At 28.5% G+C, this 16982-nt stretch overlaps 2 protein-coding genes and 2 non-coding genes across 5 annotated transcripts; 1 reads left to right on the top strand and 3 right to left on the bottom strand.

Annotated features, from left to right (window-relative positions):
* Positions 1 to 3867: 3867 nt before the first annotated feature.
* TRNAR-UCU (transfer RNA arginine (anticodon UCU)) lies at positions 3868 to 3940 on the bottom strand. The gene has a single exon. It is a non-coding gene; the product is annotated as a tRNA-Arg (tRNA).
* Positions 3941 to 9402: 5462 nt separating this feature from the next.
* Positions 9403 to 9475, bottom strand: TRNAR-UCU (transfer RNA arginine (anticodon UCU)). Its single transcript has one exon. It is a non-coding gene; the product is annotated as a tRNA-Arg (tRNA).
* Positions 9476 to 10683: 1208 nt separating this feature from the next.
* On the top strand, positions 10684 to 12778 carry LOC100804211 (tetraketide alpha-pyrone reductase 1). Of its 2 annotated transcripts, none has more exons than XM_003543582.5 (6): positions 10684 to 11095; positions 11160 to 11329; positions 11494 to 11682; positions 11850 to 12012; positions 12098 to 12290; positions 12487 to 12778. In XM_003543582.5, exons 1-6 carry the CDS (start codon positions 10975 to 10977, stop codon positions 12644 to 12646), a joined length of 996 nt encoding a protein of 331 aa, XP_003543630.1. In that variant the 5' UTR covers positions 10684 to 10974; the 3' UTR covers positions 12647 to 12778. The 2 variants fall into 2 exon arrangements, with proteins under 2 accessions (XP_003543630.1, XP_006595128.1); XM_006595065.4 differs by having other exon boundaries at positions 10687 to 10993.
* Positions 12779 to 15732: 2954 nt separating this feature from the next.
* LOC100783893 (early nodulin-like protein 1) lies at positions 15733 to 16749 on the bottom strand. The gene is made up of 2 exons (XM_041008563.1): positions 16554 to 16749; positions 15733 to 16299 (listed from the first exon to the last, which is right to left on the bottom strand). The coding sequence occupies exons 1-2, from the start codon at positions 16747 to 16749 to the stop codon at positions 15893 to 15895; spliced, it is 603 nt and encodes a 200-aa protein (XP_040864497.1). The 3' UTR covers positions 15733 to 15892.
* Between the last annotated feature and the right edge of the window lie 233 nt (positions 16750 to 16982).

Here is a 16982-nt window from a genome sequence, read left to right as displayed (position 1 = left end):
CTAAAATGAATCTCCCAACTTTCTATAGTCCAGTCGCTGTTTAGGACTCAGGCTGGACACGTTGCTTCTTGTTCATTTCTTAATTAATTTATCGTAACAAGAGATTAGCTTAATTAATTAACTGTTTCTGAGTCTCATAAACTATTATTAACCAATGATTATTTGTAGTCTTGCATATCTTTCCTATCTTTTTGGTAGTTTATTATTCTAGATAGCCAAATTAGCAAATGAAGATTTTTGTTGAAAGTGATTGTAATTTAACTTAATTACACTTTCGATTTATGATTGAGCGATTTTAATTCTTTCTATATTGACAGTGGGAATCAAATTCAATATCATATCATAATTAGCATAATTTTTAAAATAATTATTATATAATTTATTAAACTCATATTTATATATATGATAAATTATTATTCGATGATAATATAAAATTATTTTATTTTTCTTATAGTTTTTTTCTCAAATTATATTTACATGCATTAAGATTTAGTGATATTACACATTATATTTATTTATTTTTATATAAAATATAAAAATTACTCATACAAAGACTAAAATGTAAAAATTTTAGGTATTGAAGAATTAAAACGAAAAGTTAATGCAGACATATTTAAGAACCAAAAGATATATTAAACCTTTATTTTATCTATTCAACATTATTTTTCTATAAATGTTGTTTGAAAAATGTATCTATACTATTTCTAAATGAAATAAGTGAATTCATTGTAACTATGAAATCTAAAATATCTATAACAAAAATTTAATTTAAGTTAGATAAAATTATAGCAATTAAAAAATTAGTAGCTAACATTTTTATTAGCATATGAAATTTTTTATAATAGAAAAGCACTGTCAATATTGGAAATGAAAATTAGTATTCTTATTATCCCAAGGGGAAGGAGAAACATTGCTCGGATCACACTTGTAGAGGGGAAAAAGCTCACAATTGTAAATATACATTGCCACAAACCACGGAGAGCAAAATGAGTATTTTGTTGAATTAAATTCCAAGAACAGACACTTTTCCTATACTTTAAACCAATGCATTAACATGTGATGGGTTTTGTTGGCATGCCAAAAATTTAAAATATAAATTATTCGAAAATAAAAGTACATTAATATATTAAATATTTAAAATTGTGTTATATTTTGATTCCCGCTCATGAGTCGTTTAAAACTGGTTAGAAAATTTCTAAAAAAAATTAAAAAAAAAATCACATTTGGATTTATTGATAATACCAAATGTTATATTTTTCATAAAAAAGATTTTAAAAAAATTAACTGTTGTGCTTAAAGTACTAATAAGTAATTTCACGTTATATTTTTAGACAAGATATATAATAAACCTTATTATTATTTTTTTACAAGACTTAGTTAACTAATTCACTTTAGAGAAAAAAAAATTATCGTTCATAACGATCTTATCTGATTTAAATAAGATTATTTCTAATGAAAGATACATGTGATTTAGGAAAAAAAATCATAAATTTATATGTTTTATTTAAATGAAAAAATAGAATTTATATTATTTTAAACAATGTATACCATTAAACTATTTTAAAATTATCCCTAATATTAATTAGACATGTATACTCTTATATTTTTTTCAAATATTTTTATTGACTTTAATTCTTTTAATTTCTCCCATTAGTAATGTATTTATTGTTTTAATTTTTATTAATTATGTATATGAAGAGACAACATAAGCTTTTCACGGGACAAAGTTAAACTTTCAAAAAACTTAAAACATTAACATTTTACACCTACTGTTTACTAAATTAGAAGAAATGACCCATGATTAAGACTACTTTTATAAAAATATAATTAATATAAGAGATATTTTAAGTTGATTATTATAAAAAAAAAGTATATTGCTTTTTTTTTTAAGCAAAGAAAGTATATTGATATTTGCCAATTTTCACATTAATATAACTTGCCTTACCAACAATACAATTTTTCTTCATTTTTTTTTCTCAGATTTTAAGGATAAAAAAAGGTTACAAATCCGAAGGTAGCACGCTAAAATTATAATGTAGTGTACTTCCTTGACACCCACCCGAAAAGGGCGAAAAAGGAAAAACTCAAACTCTCATATTGACATTACAATTATTGGAAGTACGGCAGAACCCACCATTCAAAGGGAATCAACAGCCCCTTTAAATTATTGCCAATTGCCAATGTCTCTAAAATTTGTGTGATTCACAATGCAGATATTGAAACTAAGCAAATGCATAGTTGGAATCTACAGCTAATACGCTTTTAAAATACAAGCCAACACTTGTTTTTTAGTTATCATAAGAAGTGCCTTTTCATTTTTCAAGATGATTGACATAAAATGTTCTTAAGTATCACATGGCAATATTAACTTTTATATTATAAATTAAAATATATAATTTAAATATATTTTTCATCCTTTTTATTCTCTTGTTTTTTTTCTTTTCATTGGCTTTACACGATTAGCAAAAAAAAATAAAATCCTGTCAATTATATCAAATAATTCTCATTTCATATTTATCTACATATTAGATTTTTTTTTTAAAATGATCTCTTTTAATCTATCTTTTTTTCTATCTCTATCTCTAAATTCAATTTTAATATTTTTAATATATATATATATATATATATATATATATATATATATATATATATATATATAAAAGAAACTTTACTAAAAATAATTAACGAGTTTTTCAACCAAGATTATAATTGATGTATATTTTTTACTAAAAAATATATGCTAATTAGAAGGCTAATGGAAAAGATTCAATTTTTTAGCAGAATTTGTTTTCTTTCATAGTCTTTTTGAAAGCTTAGATAGACATATCCAACTTCCCGCTTCTTTAATGGGATATGTAGCTATTGTCACTAAAAGCTTGTTTCTTAGCAACCGTTCACTTAAAATTTTCTTAACTATTGTGAAATGATAAATAATAATTAATCATAAAGAGATTGGGTCCATATTAATTAATTAATAATAACATATTTTATCTTACGACAAGTCCAAGTCCTGTGCACCAATCATAGAAAGCACACAACAAAGTTATGAAATTCAAAACAACAAATAGCATCATGATCAGAAAAATCCATAATTTGATTCACGTTTTTCTTTAAGAAGGACAAGTGTGTCCATCTTGGCAAGTTACATCATATTGAAAATCTTTGTCACTTTTTTTCTAGCTAACAAGCTTCAAGGACGACATATTGTCCTACAAGGTTAATTGATATAATTAAGTTAGCAATTATGATTTCTCGATAACTTTTGTTTTCATGAAGATTGAAGTTGACTAATGCTCCAAAGGTAGGTGCCGATTGATTATTAGAGAGTTTTATTTTTTTCTTAGACGGGTTAGGAGTTTTTATTTAATTATTATTATTTTAAGAAAAAAAATAAAAATTTTACGATAATTCATACATTTTTTTTGAAGGGCACAATAATTGATATATTCTTCAACCTCTTAATTAAGATAGGTTATGAATCATCCTATAAATTATCCTAAAATTCCACCTAAATTAAATTTGAAAAGGGAATTTTGCAGGCACATAACTACATAGTCACTTCCTTAAAAAAAAAAAAAAAAAAACTACATAGCTAGTCATAGAAAGAAGGCAGAAGGAAAATAATCATGTGCTAGGAGTGTCATAATAATAATTTTTTTGTTATTTATCTAATTAAGTAACATGTTAGGGGTAAAGACAGAGGAAGTATGATTTATTTATTTGAAAAAATGGACGATCATAACCTGTACTTAATGCCACAATAGGCATATACTAATATATATTTCTTGTTAATTCTTAATAGTTTCTCTTTTTTAATTGATAAAATAGTATAATTTGAGATTTATAAAAAAGATCAAAAGAACTTTACACGCCCAGTGGGACTCGAACCCACAATCGCTTGATTAGAAGTCAAGCGCCTTATCCATTAGGCCATGGGCGCTGTTGATAACTTAGCACAAAGTAATTTATAAACCTATATCCAGTGGCCGTTATTCAAAGTTTAAATAAAGAGTAAATACACTTGTATCCCCTCTATTTTTTTTCTTAAATTGCACTTGATATTCTTTTTTTTTATTACTTTTATCTATATTTTGTTAATGTCATTAATTAACGTCAATTAAAATATGTGAACAGACGAAATTGTCCTAACATCTTTGTTATATTCACACTCACTGTGTTTTCTTAATTTACACCCAGTACCCCTCCCTTTTTTTACATTAATTTTACCCCCTTCTGTTAACTAACTAACGTCAATTGAAATATGTGAGCAAATGAAGTTATCTTGATATCTTTGTTAAATACTCAATTACAAATTAACAATTGATCCTTTGAATGGACATTTCTTAAGGCAATAACATTTTTTCCTTTAATATTTAACTCTTACTTCATTATTGCTAACACTTGAAGGAGATGCAACTCTTGATTTAGATATTATAACAAACACCTAACCATCAAAACTAAATATTTCAAAGAAATGAATTAAAAACACAAATATAGGAGCAAAATACTAAAATTTGAAGCAAATGACCATATTTAATCAATAGACATTGCTGGAAATACGTCAAACAAAAACGTAACAACTAAACGATCCAACACACACCCAAAAAAATTAAACTAAAAAGAAGAAGAAGAAAGAATGATGTTAACACATGCGTACCAACAAGGTAGATTCATATCCAACAAAAAGTCGAGTTTACATCCAATTAGAGAGAAAAAAAGAAGGAAGAATGTTAAAATATTTTTAGATTGAAAATGATGTCATGTCTTTTATGGAGTTAAAAAAAAAAAATGAATGTATCTTAGACATAAATTTTCATTAAAAGTCATGTGACCAGTATGTATCTACGTTCTGTTAAATTATTAAACGATATTTGGAAGGAAGGAGATTTAGGTGTAATGTGAGCAAAATAATTAAGTAGTTTTTGTAGGGTGCAAAAAAAAAAAAAAGAAATATCTGATGCAATTTGAAAAAAAAAACACAGAAGGTACAAGTATAGTTTACTCTTAAATAAATTTAAAAGTAAACCTAAAAACCTTTTAATCCCGATAAAATAGGATATTTTTTTTAATTTTCATTGTTTAAAGGTTTAGTTTAGTTTTAGTCCCCTATAGTTTTTTTATTTTATTCTAAGCATTACTATCAAATAACAATGTTGAATGGTATCATGACAACAACATTAACAACTTTTTAATTTTAAAAAGTTTGACAAGATAATTATATATATATATATAGATAAATTATGCTTTTAAATCTTTCATTAACTAGTATGACAATATTTATTGTTTTGAGTGTATAAAGATTTAAATATGATTTTAAAAAAGTATATAAATATAATTTTAATTATTGACAATAAAAATATATAATCCATAAATAATATATACTCGAAAAAATCTCACGAATGTAATTAAATTAACAAAAATTGTGGAAATAATATCAAACAGTGAAGATAAAATTGGAGAAGAAATAAAAACTTCTATAAAAAAAATCAAGTAACTGTTGATCAATAACAGAAAAAATATGCAATCAAAATTAGTGGTTGATGAGTTACTTATTTGATAGGATTGTTTAAGGGTAGTTTAGGAGTGTTCGTTGTGCGGTTTGACAAAGTTTTAATTTAAAATTAATTTGAATCAAACAAAAAAATTAAATGTGGTACAGTTTGGTTTGATTTAAATTATTTATGAAATCCAAATCAATCTTTTACGATTTTGTTTTTGATTGATTTTTGCGATTTGAAAATTCCTCTAGCAAGTATTAAAAAATGCTAAAAAAAGTTTATTATAATTGGACAAAACTTGAATAATAACTAATCCAAGTTACAAAGACTAAAAAAAAATAGTAAGACAATATTCATATTACTTGCTTCCAACCATAGTTTTAGAGTTCTAATTTTAGGCGTTGGATGAGAGAGAGAGTAGAGAGTAGAGATTAAATGTTAAGTGTTTTAGTCATAGGGTATGACTTTATGTAAGTATCATTTTCACGTAAGGTTAAACTTAAACTGCATGTTGTATACACATAAGTCTTGAGTCTTATAATAATTAAACTTAAACTAATAAGTGTGATTTGGTTTAGTTTCCGCATATTAAACTGAAAACCAAACTAAACTGCTTGATTTGAAAAAAAAGTCAAACCAAATTGATGCTCTTCGATTTTTCCGCGGTTTGCGGCTTTATGTTCAATTTAATTTAGTTCTGAATGCTCCTGGAAACTCGGTCATATTAAGAAACTAGTTTTTGTACTCGTGAAATGCACTTTTTTTTAAAAAATATTTAAGAATTATTTATAATATCGATTTCAGAGATAAAAAATAATGTCATGTTATATTATACAAATTTGACCAACATATTTAAAGAAACATAACAAGTTTACTTATCCAAAAAGTATTTATTAGATGCCCAACCAACAAAAAATTAAAGATATTTGTCTCATTTCATTATAAAAATTAATTTTATGAGAACGGATTTATTTATATAAATATAAATAAAAAATAAAAATGAAAACAAAACAATCAAAAAAAATATTCATGTGTCTTACTTATTATAAAACAATAAAAAACTTGAGTTGATTCAACATAATTTATCTTAAGTACAAATTCTCCCCAAATAATCGACATTAAAAATCTCTCAAACAAAGATGCATATTGAAAGTTGTTGTAGCTGATGAAGTTTATTCAGAATTTGGATCCTAATCTTGATTTTTAATTTCAGATATTCATTTTTTCTAAAAATAGTCAAATTCAACAAAGAATACATTTATAGTTGAATTGATAAAATCATGTCGAAAACAATAAAATAAGTAACGCCAAAAATAGGTATCAGACTAATTAATAAATAAAAGTTTATGTAATGTAAATTCTAAAATCAACATTTAAAATAGACAACATGTATAAAAATATTGCACACATGTCCCTTTATTTCAAGTAAATAAGGACGCATAATCATATGTGGTTTCATCGTTACATTATTTTTACCAAGCATAAAATTTATTTTAATCACCTAAACCTACTAATTGACTACCGCTGCTTTAATCATCAAAAACTTGTTTCAACTTGCACCAAATGAAGCACACTAAAATCTTCTTGTCGCACGAGGTGGACTTAGTATAGTACAAAATGGGTTTATACAAATAATTATATGGAATCTTGAATAATCCACATAACAAAACATGATAGATTGATTCTGAGTGAGGTTATAAAGCATCCTTAGATCAGATCAACCTTGTGTTATAAAAGGTTGTTTTCTAATCAAGTTTACACTCACTCTATGTCTATTTCTTTTGGCATCATACAATGATTATCTCCCTACGAAGTTCTTGCTTAAACTCATTCTAGAAATGTGACTCAATTTCTCCATAATGTGATTCTAAAAAAATAAAATAAAGAAAGACACAATATTACTTGTAGGTTTTGTTTTGGATAAATAAAATAAGAAAGTACTTGTTGATTCTTGTGTATGGTGAAAAGTTTTCCTCTGATTCTCCTACGCAAAATCATTCGTGCTTTGTTCTTATATTTGATAGTTAAACAATAAATTCCGTTCAAAAAATTTCTAAAGAACTTTCAAAGTTGGCTAATATACAAGAAACAACACGTAATTACTCATTTATAAGAAACAACACCAACCTTTAAACATCAATAGGTTGTGACTCATGACTCTTAAAATTCTAATTTAATTATCTTGAAAATTACAATTTCTCAAGTGTGTAGCGCATTTTCCTTTGGCTATAGATTGAATCACTTAAAATGGGTCATAAATTACATTCAGCCCAAGTTGAAAATTCTTCAATCTATGATTCCTTTCATTGCAAGACTAAATTTTGTGGAAAAAATTCATACATCACAAAATCAATCATAAAAAAATTATTTTAAAGTTTTAAATTAACGAACTTCAACATAGATGAATCAAAGAAAGAAAAATAATACCACAACATTACAATAGAAAATGCATGTTGCAAAAAAAAAAAAACAAAGGCTAACATTAATTCCACAAAATAAAAATGCATCTCAGAAAAGAAAGAAATAACGAAAATAAAAACTCATCTTGAAATAAACCTAGCTAGGGTTTCAAACAAAAAATGATCCATTGAAGCTTTTGCCATGTCCGTCCATAGCTTTTTGATGTTGTTCGTGTGCTCTTCATAGATGAGTTTTTGGGAAAGGTTTTGACCACAATGTTCTCCATTGAGAGTGCTAGGGAAAAAGAGAGTAAAGTTAAGGTAGATAAGATGATGTTGGTATTTTCTCAAAGTTTTTTTAGGGGATATAAAGAGGAGATGATGAGAAGGGCGTTCGTTGATTTGTTCTTCCAAATATCTACCTGAGGAGGTTGAAAACGAAATAGGAACTAGTGGTAAAAAAGAATCAACTTTGAGAGTTTTTTCGAGGAAAAGAATAAGGATATATGAGAAAGAGAAAGATGTGTGAGTGGATAGCTTTTGGTGATTATTAAAAAAAACCTAATTTAAGTAATATTGATTTTGAGGACAATGGATAAAATATATTTTTGTAGGAAACAAAATGAAATTCATCCATATAAAATATCTTGTTGATACTAATTAAAAAAAATATTTTAAAAGTATATGTACAGATTATTTTCCTTAAATTTATTTTATGGAATAAGTAATATGTGTTTTGAAGTATTAGATATTAGATATTTAATTTATTTTGTTCTATTTGTAAAAAAAAATAAAATTAAAAAACACCTTACCAAAGAGGTGAAATAACATAATGGCTACGATGTACAAAAATAATATATTTTTATTACTTATGTTGAATAGTCCCTTATTCAAACTCATTCGAAATGAATATTTTTTAAAACACACACATTATAGGTTGCTTGACAATAAGAATGAAAAATTAAAATGAATTGTCACATAACTAACTTGTAATTTGTTAAGTTAAATTATTATAAATTTGTAAAATCATCCTCAAAATTATATGAATCATTCTAGCATTTTTTAGTCGACACTTGTAGATAAACATTTTCCCTCATATTAAACCAAAAATCAAATTGAACCTTTTGATTTGAAAAAGATAAAAACCAAATCAAATTGATCTCCTTCAATCTTTCAGTGGTTTATAATTTTATGTTTGATTTGGTTCAGTTTTGATCACAATTTGAAAAAAAAATGAAACTTGATCATATTAAGAAATAATAAACATTTAGAAAATAGTAATATTAATAACTCCATTACATTTTCCCTTTTTTGAGTAATTTTGTTTGTCTAACATAACATTTTCCCTTCGATCAGATGTTGATATTCTTTAGCTCCTTAGTAGAAAGTGGTCTGTTGAGTTGAAAACTGGCTTAATAAAGGGGGAGTTGTATACCATCCAAGTTTTATATTGCTGTAAAAAAATAAATACATATTTGAGATATTAATAATAAAAAAATTGTAATCACGCCCAGTGGGACTCGAACCCACAATCGCCTGATTAGAAGTCAGACGCCTTATCCATTAGGCCATGGGCGCTTCTTGTTTTACGTGGCCATCTTAGTTAAACAAGACGTGATTAAATTAAATGTCGTCGCTTGCTAAACTTGGGAATTCATGAAAGAACTCAGGAAAAAAAATCAGTATTTCAACTTGTTTTTCTTCTATTAAAATATTGATATTTGTTATATATATATTCTGCATCTTTAGGCTCTTAGTATTGCAATTGTATGATTTTGATTTTCAAATTTCAATTCGGCTATGCTGATCAAGTTTTTATTTTTCCTATTTACAAATCCCTTCAATTTGATTTCATCTAATATTTAATAGAATTAGCTGCCATGACAAATTAGATATGATATGACAATGAGTAAACACAGTGTACCACTTAAAAAAAAAAACACAATATTTGACCTACAATAATCTAAAAATGTGTTGTAATATATAGTGATTTAATTGTCATGTTGATGATACTTAAATTATTGTTTTTACGAAAATAATGAACAACAAAAGAGATGTCTTTTTATTCTAAGTAAATTAAAGACTTATTATGGTGTATTCGGGTTATAGTTTAGTTAAACATAACTCACATTTTTCTTCTTCTTTCAATTTAGCAATGTTATTATTTATTCATTTTGTGCATTGGAATGCACATTTGGATGTTTGGTGCTTCTGAAACAACAATTAATCTAAAAACATTGTAAATAAAAGAACGAGACAAAGTACAATTAAACCGGTAAATAAAGATTAAACTAGATCTCTTCAAAAAAACATGAAACTAGACGAAACCATTGTAAATAAATTTACTCGGAAAAACTGATCAATAAATTTGACTTTTTAAATAATTATAATTTTTTAATTTTAATCTAAAACCAATGTTAGAGTTAGACCATTCCCTCATAGAATCACTTTACAATAAATTAATTGAACAATTGTTTATTTTTTTATCATTATATCTTAATTAAAGGTATCAGCCTATCAGGTTTTCATGCAGCAAATATTGTTGAACATTGAATTGGCGTATAAAGCAGTTTGAGCCTTGGCGTTTATGTAAGTCAAAAGGATGATCCACTTTGCTCCTTTTTCTTTCGGTTTGGTTTAGGGTCGATGAACAGAGTGCAGTCACATGGGGATCTGGCGCTGTTGTCCCCCTGAAGTGCAATGTTTAAAGCCAAGCACCGACGAATCAAACAGTACTTGCACTAAAACCAAAGTACATAATGAAGTAGTTGATCATATTCATAGATGTTATTGTTAACCGTCACTATCAGTGCCACCAAATTGAAGCTATTCAAAATATGTTAAACTGGAAGTTATTTACAGCACAGGATTCCATTTATATCAAATGGTAAACTAGTAGTTTCACCAGAACATCATCAGTTTTTAAGTGTAGTTGGACAAATTTAGATTAGGTAGATCATGCACCCTTGACCAGAGAGTTAGTTAATAGTAATTAGCTTGGTCATCTAATCTTTGTGAGGACTAAGGAGGCTTCATATAGTGGCAGGGAGAAATGCATCATCAGCTTGGCTTGTGATATGGAACAAAGAGGCAGAGGTAGAGTGTGTGTCACCGGGGCTTCAGGCTTTCTCGCCTCTTGGCTCATTAAGCGACTTCTTTTGTCTGGCTACCATGTCATTGGAACTGTCAGAGATTTAGGTTTCTCTCTTCCATATGTCATTTAATTACAAATATACAACATTTATGTATTATGTACATACAGGGAAGCAGAAGAAGTATGAATACTTATGGTGTCTAGAAGGGGCAACAGAGAGGCTCCAACTAGTCCAAGCCGATTTGATGGAAGAAAGCAGCTTCGACAACGCAATCATGGGATGCAAAGGAGTCTTCCATGTGGCCTCTCCCGTACTCAATACTATATCTGATCCCAAGGTTCTTAATTAGTGTGTGACATGGCACATGGTAGCATTTAATTAGCTTTTTAATTTCTCTGTTAATCTACAACCTCTCAAATTAAATTATCCAAACTTTCACATAACTGCTAGTATCTCTCACCATGGTATTTTAATTTGGTTATCAAATTTGACAAAAAATAGTCAGAAATATTGGAACCGGCAGTTAAAGGCACGCTGAATGTTCTTCGCTCTTGTGGAAAGAACCCAGCCCTTTGTCGTGTGGTATTAACCTCATCATCTTCAACTCTTAGGCTAAGAGATGATTTTGATCCAAACACCCCACTAGATGAATCATCCTGGAGCTCCTTGGAAATTTGTGAGAAACTCCAGGTAGGTACTATTGCTTAACCTTAAGTGATCCTACATAGTACGTACATAAATATGGGCACACTCAATTATTCACAAGCCCAATTTTTTTGTCCCTCCTAGCTAGGTACATGTTAATTTATGTTTTTTAGGCTTCAAAAGAAACTGCTAAGTTGTAACATGTATTGAAGGCATGGTATGCGATGGCAAAGACACAGGCAGAAAGAGCAGCGTGGGAATACTGCATAGAGAATGGAATAAATTTGGTGACAGTTCTGCCATCATTCATCATTGGACCCAGCTTGCCACCAAATTTATGCTCTACTGCATCTGATGTGCTAGGCTTGCTCAAAGGTAACACAAATAAATATGCTTAGCCCCCCCAAGGTTGGTACATTTTCTTTGAATAATTGTTGGTTATTATTCTAATAATGAACAGGAGAAACCAAGCGATTCCAACTACTTGGAAGGATGGGATATGTTCATATCGATGATGTTGCCCTTTGCCAAATCCTTGTTTATGAAAATGAAGGCTCCCATGGTAGATACCTTTGCAGCTCTACCGTAATGGATGAAGATGATTTGGCTGCATTGCTAGCAAATCGTTATCCTACCCTCCCCATCTCCAAAAGGTTGGTTAATGCTTTCTCATTGCACTATGTAAGTAACCATGTTAGTATATTAACACTGCTTTCAATTTTTAGTGTGAAAATTGGTATTAAAATTGTCTTACAAAATGTAATTACACACGCACATTTTTGTGTGATGATAAAAAAAAAAAAAATGTATGGAACAACCGTAGCTTACTATCTTTTATTGGATTTTCAGGTTCGAGAAACTAGATAGGCCAAATTACGAACTAAACACTGGAAAGCTGAGGAGTCTAGGATTCAATTTTAAGTCTGTTGAAGAAATGTTCGATGATTGCATTGCATCCCTTGTGAAGCAGGGCCATGTCACTCTTCAGCAAGGCCACGGTCCAATTTAATAAACTTACATAAGTTGCTAGTTGAGATTGTACTCTGAATCCAAATGATCAATAACATTGTTAGGTTGATGGTACTTGCTTGCCAAATTAATGACCCTATATTTCAAATGTAGAACTGTGATATTATATCGAGACTCGGAAGTAACTCATGGGGATTTTTCTTTCCCTCGTATAAGAAGCTCCTTATCCTACAGTAGTAATAAATATACAATACTGGACAGGTAAAAGATCAAACACTCACCCAAGAAATAAAAGATCAAACATAGAAATGGACATATATACAAAAATACTAAATTATTTTAAAATACAAAATCCCCTTAAAAATGAATAGAGGTTTATACTTTGATCTTTTTCAATAATTATGAAAGCGTCTCTCAATAGTATTTTATATTTTTAAGCCTTATAATTTCACCAAATATTAGTTTTGGGACATTAGTTTCAGTATTTCTAAAGATAAAGTGAATTTTTCAATATCTCTTTTATTGACTTTTTATATTTTTATTTCCCGTTTCTAAGGTCATATAATTAAGGATAAAATATGTTCTAGGTCCTTCTAAAATTTAAAAACTATTAATTTTGTCTTCATAAATTTTTTTATATTAATTTGATTTTTGTAAAAATAATTTTTTTTCGCTTAGTGATAACTCAGTTAGACAATTCTTTGATGTGACTAATAAATTTAATTAATTTTTTTTACTTTCTTAAACACACTTAGAAGACACCAAAAATCACTTAGAGAGGTGACGGAAAATTACAATTTATAAAAGTTTTTAGCTGTTAAAAATTATTTAATTCATTTTTAGAGAGTTCTAACCGCTACAAATTATTTAATTCTTTTATAATCAAATTACACATGTAAGCTTGATAGTCATTTCAAATTACTGTTTAACGGAGTTATCAATGAAAATCAGAAAAAGTATGTTTTAATTTTACAGGGACCAATTAATATAAAAATATTTATTGAAAATAAAATTAATATTTTTCAAATTTTAGAGAAATCCCAAACATATTTTATCTTATAATTAATAATAGATGTCCAAAACTAGTTATTAATTACAGTAAAAAAAACTAGTTATTAATCATGTTTAGAATCACTTCGAGAGAAAAAGAAGAAGAAAACTCTAACCTATTCATTTTACATTAAAATATTTTTTTATGAAAGATATTATTTTTAAGAAAGTGAAATGTATATCTTAAAATAAGATGAAAGGAGAGTCAATTAAGTGTATTTTTTTTTTATAATTTAAGTGTATCTTGAATAAGACAAAAGTAGTTTATTCTAAAAAAAAAATGTGATGTGAAATAATCAGGTCACTTGAAAAAAAAAATGAAAGAAATGGTGTGTGAATGGAAATATCACAATATGGCATACATAACTGCCACGCCGGAACCTCTTCTCTTGACAATGTTAACCCAAAAGAGTAGATGTTGTTGTCCCATGCAAATTGCTGCGTAGTTTATCACTATTCATTTCGAGTTACCTCTTTTCTTGACTACCAAATGGGGATGCAGCTGAAGACTACCAAATGGAAAGTGAAAATTCAGATTTTGAGAGCTCTTATTTACAGGGTTACCATTCATACTGATTAATTTGGCTTTCAAAATGAAAATGTTTTGTGTGTAAAAATGTGCATACTACCACTTGTACCATAATAATGTTAATGATGTACATAAATAAATAGTCTTTTAATTAAACTATTTCACAAGCCAGAATCAGACAAGAACAAAATCTAAAACTGAAATGAGAGCTTTGGAAAATGAATTTATGAATGTTAAATCAATTAATTTTGCTAGTCAAAGTTGTATTCCTTCTCTTGAGCAATGCTAAAAAATAACAGTAATAACATTTCAAATCCAAAATAAAATAAATTCTAATACAATAGTACTGTAAAATTTTGGATTCAAGATGATTTATATTTAGGTATATATGAAGCCACGTAAAAGGTTTTTTTTTTTCATTTTTTCTTAAAACCCCGTCGAAATTTCTACCTTATAAGATCGTAGAAATAGTGGAAAATATAATATATTCCCTCTAAACCGTTTAATGGGTGAGAGTATACGTGGTTATGGAGCTTGACCTTACTAACTAACTTTGACATGGTTGCCCACAGGCCACAACCATTGTCTTGGAAAATGTTGTATGAACCACTTCAGCTACGTACTTTACGTCTAAGGAGAGAGAAAAAAAAAATAAGTATAATAAGTTTACTGATATAATATGATAGAAAAATAGAGATAAAAATAAATAAAATAGATATCGATGGATTGTTTGTAAATAGTAATGTCTATAGTATCACCCTATCCGTAGTTCTTATATATTTTACTTGGTCTTCTCTAGGTACCATACGATTAGTCAATTCGAAGACGATGCACTCCTGCTGGACATGCTTAGAATTGATTAATCTTTCCCTTGGCAAATCCAGCGAAAGTGAATCTCAATACCAGTCAATTCAATAACTTACCCTGCTCTTCCATAATATGTTTTCATTTTTATAAATGTAAAAACTTTCATTTTTATCCTTTCAACTTCCTTTACACCCCACTTTCACAAAAATATTTTCAACAATTTTTTTTAAATAACCAAAAATGTATTCACTCCATTATAACTCTTAAATAAAATTATTAATGTTACAGGTGAACGTTTAATTATATATATACCTCGTGGATTCTAGAGCATGAATTACACCATTTGTACGTTGAATTATATATATACATCGTGGAGTGGAAAATGGATTCTAGAGCATGAATTATACCCTTTGAACGTTGAATTATATATCGTGGAGTGGAAAATCCTGTGATTAGATGTAGAAAAGGAACGCTCAATAAATTAAAAGCTAGAATGATAAATGTGTTTGGCTCTAGCTTTTACTTTTCCTAGTCATCCATAATCGTTTTTTAAATATATTTTTGTCAGGATTCTAGAGCATGAATTCACTTTAAATGTTGAATTATTTAGCTAGAGTTGCATTGCATATTCCTCACGGAGAGTGAATGGTCTTAATCAGATCACGCAATAAACTAATGCAAATGCTTCAATCCAAAAGCAAAAATTTACACAAGAGAAAGTCAATCCATGTTCATAAATACAATAAAAAAACCAACAATGATATTAATTAAAGTGACTAGAAGAGTAAAAAAAATTAAATGTTGGAACGATAATGCCTAACCTAAACAACTGACACTCGATCCAGAAGCAATAAACAAAAGAAAAACAACTAGTTGTCAATTGTGACCTTAACAAGACATTCAGAATGCCAACAGCATGACACTAACAGATGTGACGAAAAGAGACATAAACATAAAAGTAAGAAGCACTGAGGCTGATGAAGCCTCTAGGCTTTGATCATCAGAAGGTGGAGGAGCCATTGGTGGAAACCCTTCTGGTGGAAGGGAAATGGGTGGTGGAGATTTAAGGACAGTATGTGGGTGCATCACATCCACAAGTAGTTTTTGGCCATTCTTGCAGTGATCATCGGTTCCACTGATGAAGTAGAAGTTCCCTGGCCTGTCAAGATTAAACGTGCTCTTCCCATTGTCGAAGGCAGTGATAGGATTACTTGCATCGCAATTCATGTAATCAAATTTCTCCACACTAAGAACCGAGTCATTCTGGTACTCAAAAACTGCGTAAACAAAAGCATTGATTAATACATCTTTTTTTCACACTTACATATATTTAAAGCTAGTTCAGTTTTCATAGAGTTCACTTTACCTCTTTATTTTAATTTATTTTGGTGTTGGAAAAATCATGTCACACAAGAAATGCGACTAAGAAAAGTTGCACTATGCATGATGTAACTTCAACGTAAGCAAACTGGCATAATAAAAATCACACAATATATATAATGCATCTTCAAGTGAATAAAATAAGGCATGCATGTGAATTGATATGATACAAGAAGCTTACCAAGAGCATCACCAACTTGAAATCTGTTCCTTTCAGCCCATTGAATATAAAGTTGATCAGTATTGTTGGTGCCTGCAGGTTCATGCCAACCGAAGCTACCACCAACTTTGAATTGCACGGAAGCTTCAACACAAGTATTGGTGGCAGCCATGAAAATGATCACACAAGTAGAAAGGACGAACAAACGGGATGCCATGGATATTGTCTAATTCTTTATTATAGCAAAATGTATGTATAGAAATAGAAGCAATAAATGATGGTAATCCAATGCCAACAGTAGAGAGGAGTATATATAGAGCACATGAATATTTGAGGGAGAAAAGGTTTAGTGGGCAGTTTTTGTGATAACGTGGGGGCAGTACGTAGTGGCGGTTACACGTTGTTGTTGTAGCTCAATTCATCCAGCTGCAACTTACTCACATTTTTAAA

This window comes from Glycine max, chromosome 13 (assembly GCF_000004515.6).
Source record: "Glycine max cultivar Williams 82 chromosome 13, Glycine_max_v4.0, whole genome shotgun sequence".
Lineage (NCBI taxonomy): Eukaryota > Viridiplantae > Streptophyta > Magnoliopsida > Fabales > Fabaceae > Glycine > Glycine max.
The sequence above is the reverse complement of the archived record's forward strand: the minus strand, read 5'-3'. Positions and strand labels throughout refer to the sequence as shown.

Excerpts from the sequence above, each read along its gene's own strand:
- LOC100804211 (XM_003543582.5), top strand. The coding sequence starts at position 10,975 with ATGGAACAAAGAGGCAGAGGTAGAGTGTGTGTCACCGGGGCTTCAGGC. Across the intron at positions 11,330-11,493 it reads ATACTATATCTGATCCCAAG|TCAGAAATATTGGAACCGGC; the intron begins GTTCTTAATTAG and ends GACAAAAAATAG. Across the intron at positions 12,013-12,097 it reads TGTGCTAGGCTTGCTCAAAG|GAGAAACCAAGCGATTCCAA; the intron begins GTAACACAAATA and ends AATAATGAACAG.
- LOC100783893 (XM_041008563.1), bottom strand. The coding sequence starts at position 16,749 with ATGGCATCCCGTTTGTTCGTCCTTTCTACTTGTGTGATCATTTTCATG. Across the intron at positions 16,300-16,553 it reads TCAAGTTGGTGATGCTCTTG|ATGTATTAATCAATGCTTTT; the intron begins GTAAGCTTCTTG and ends TGTGAAAAAAAG.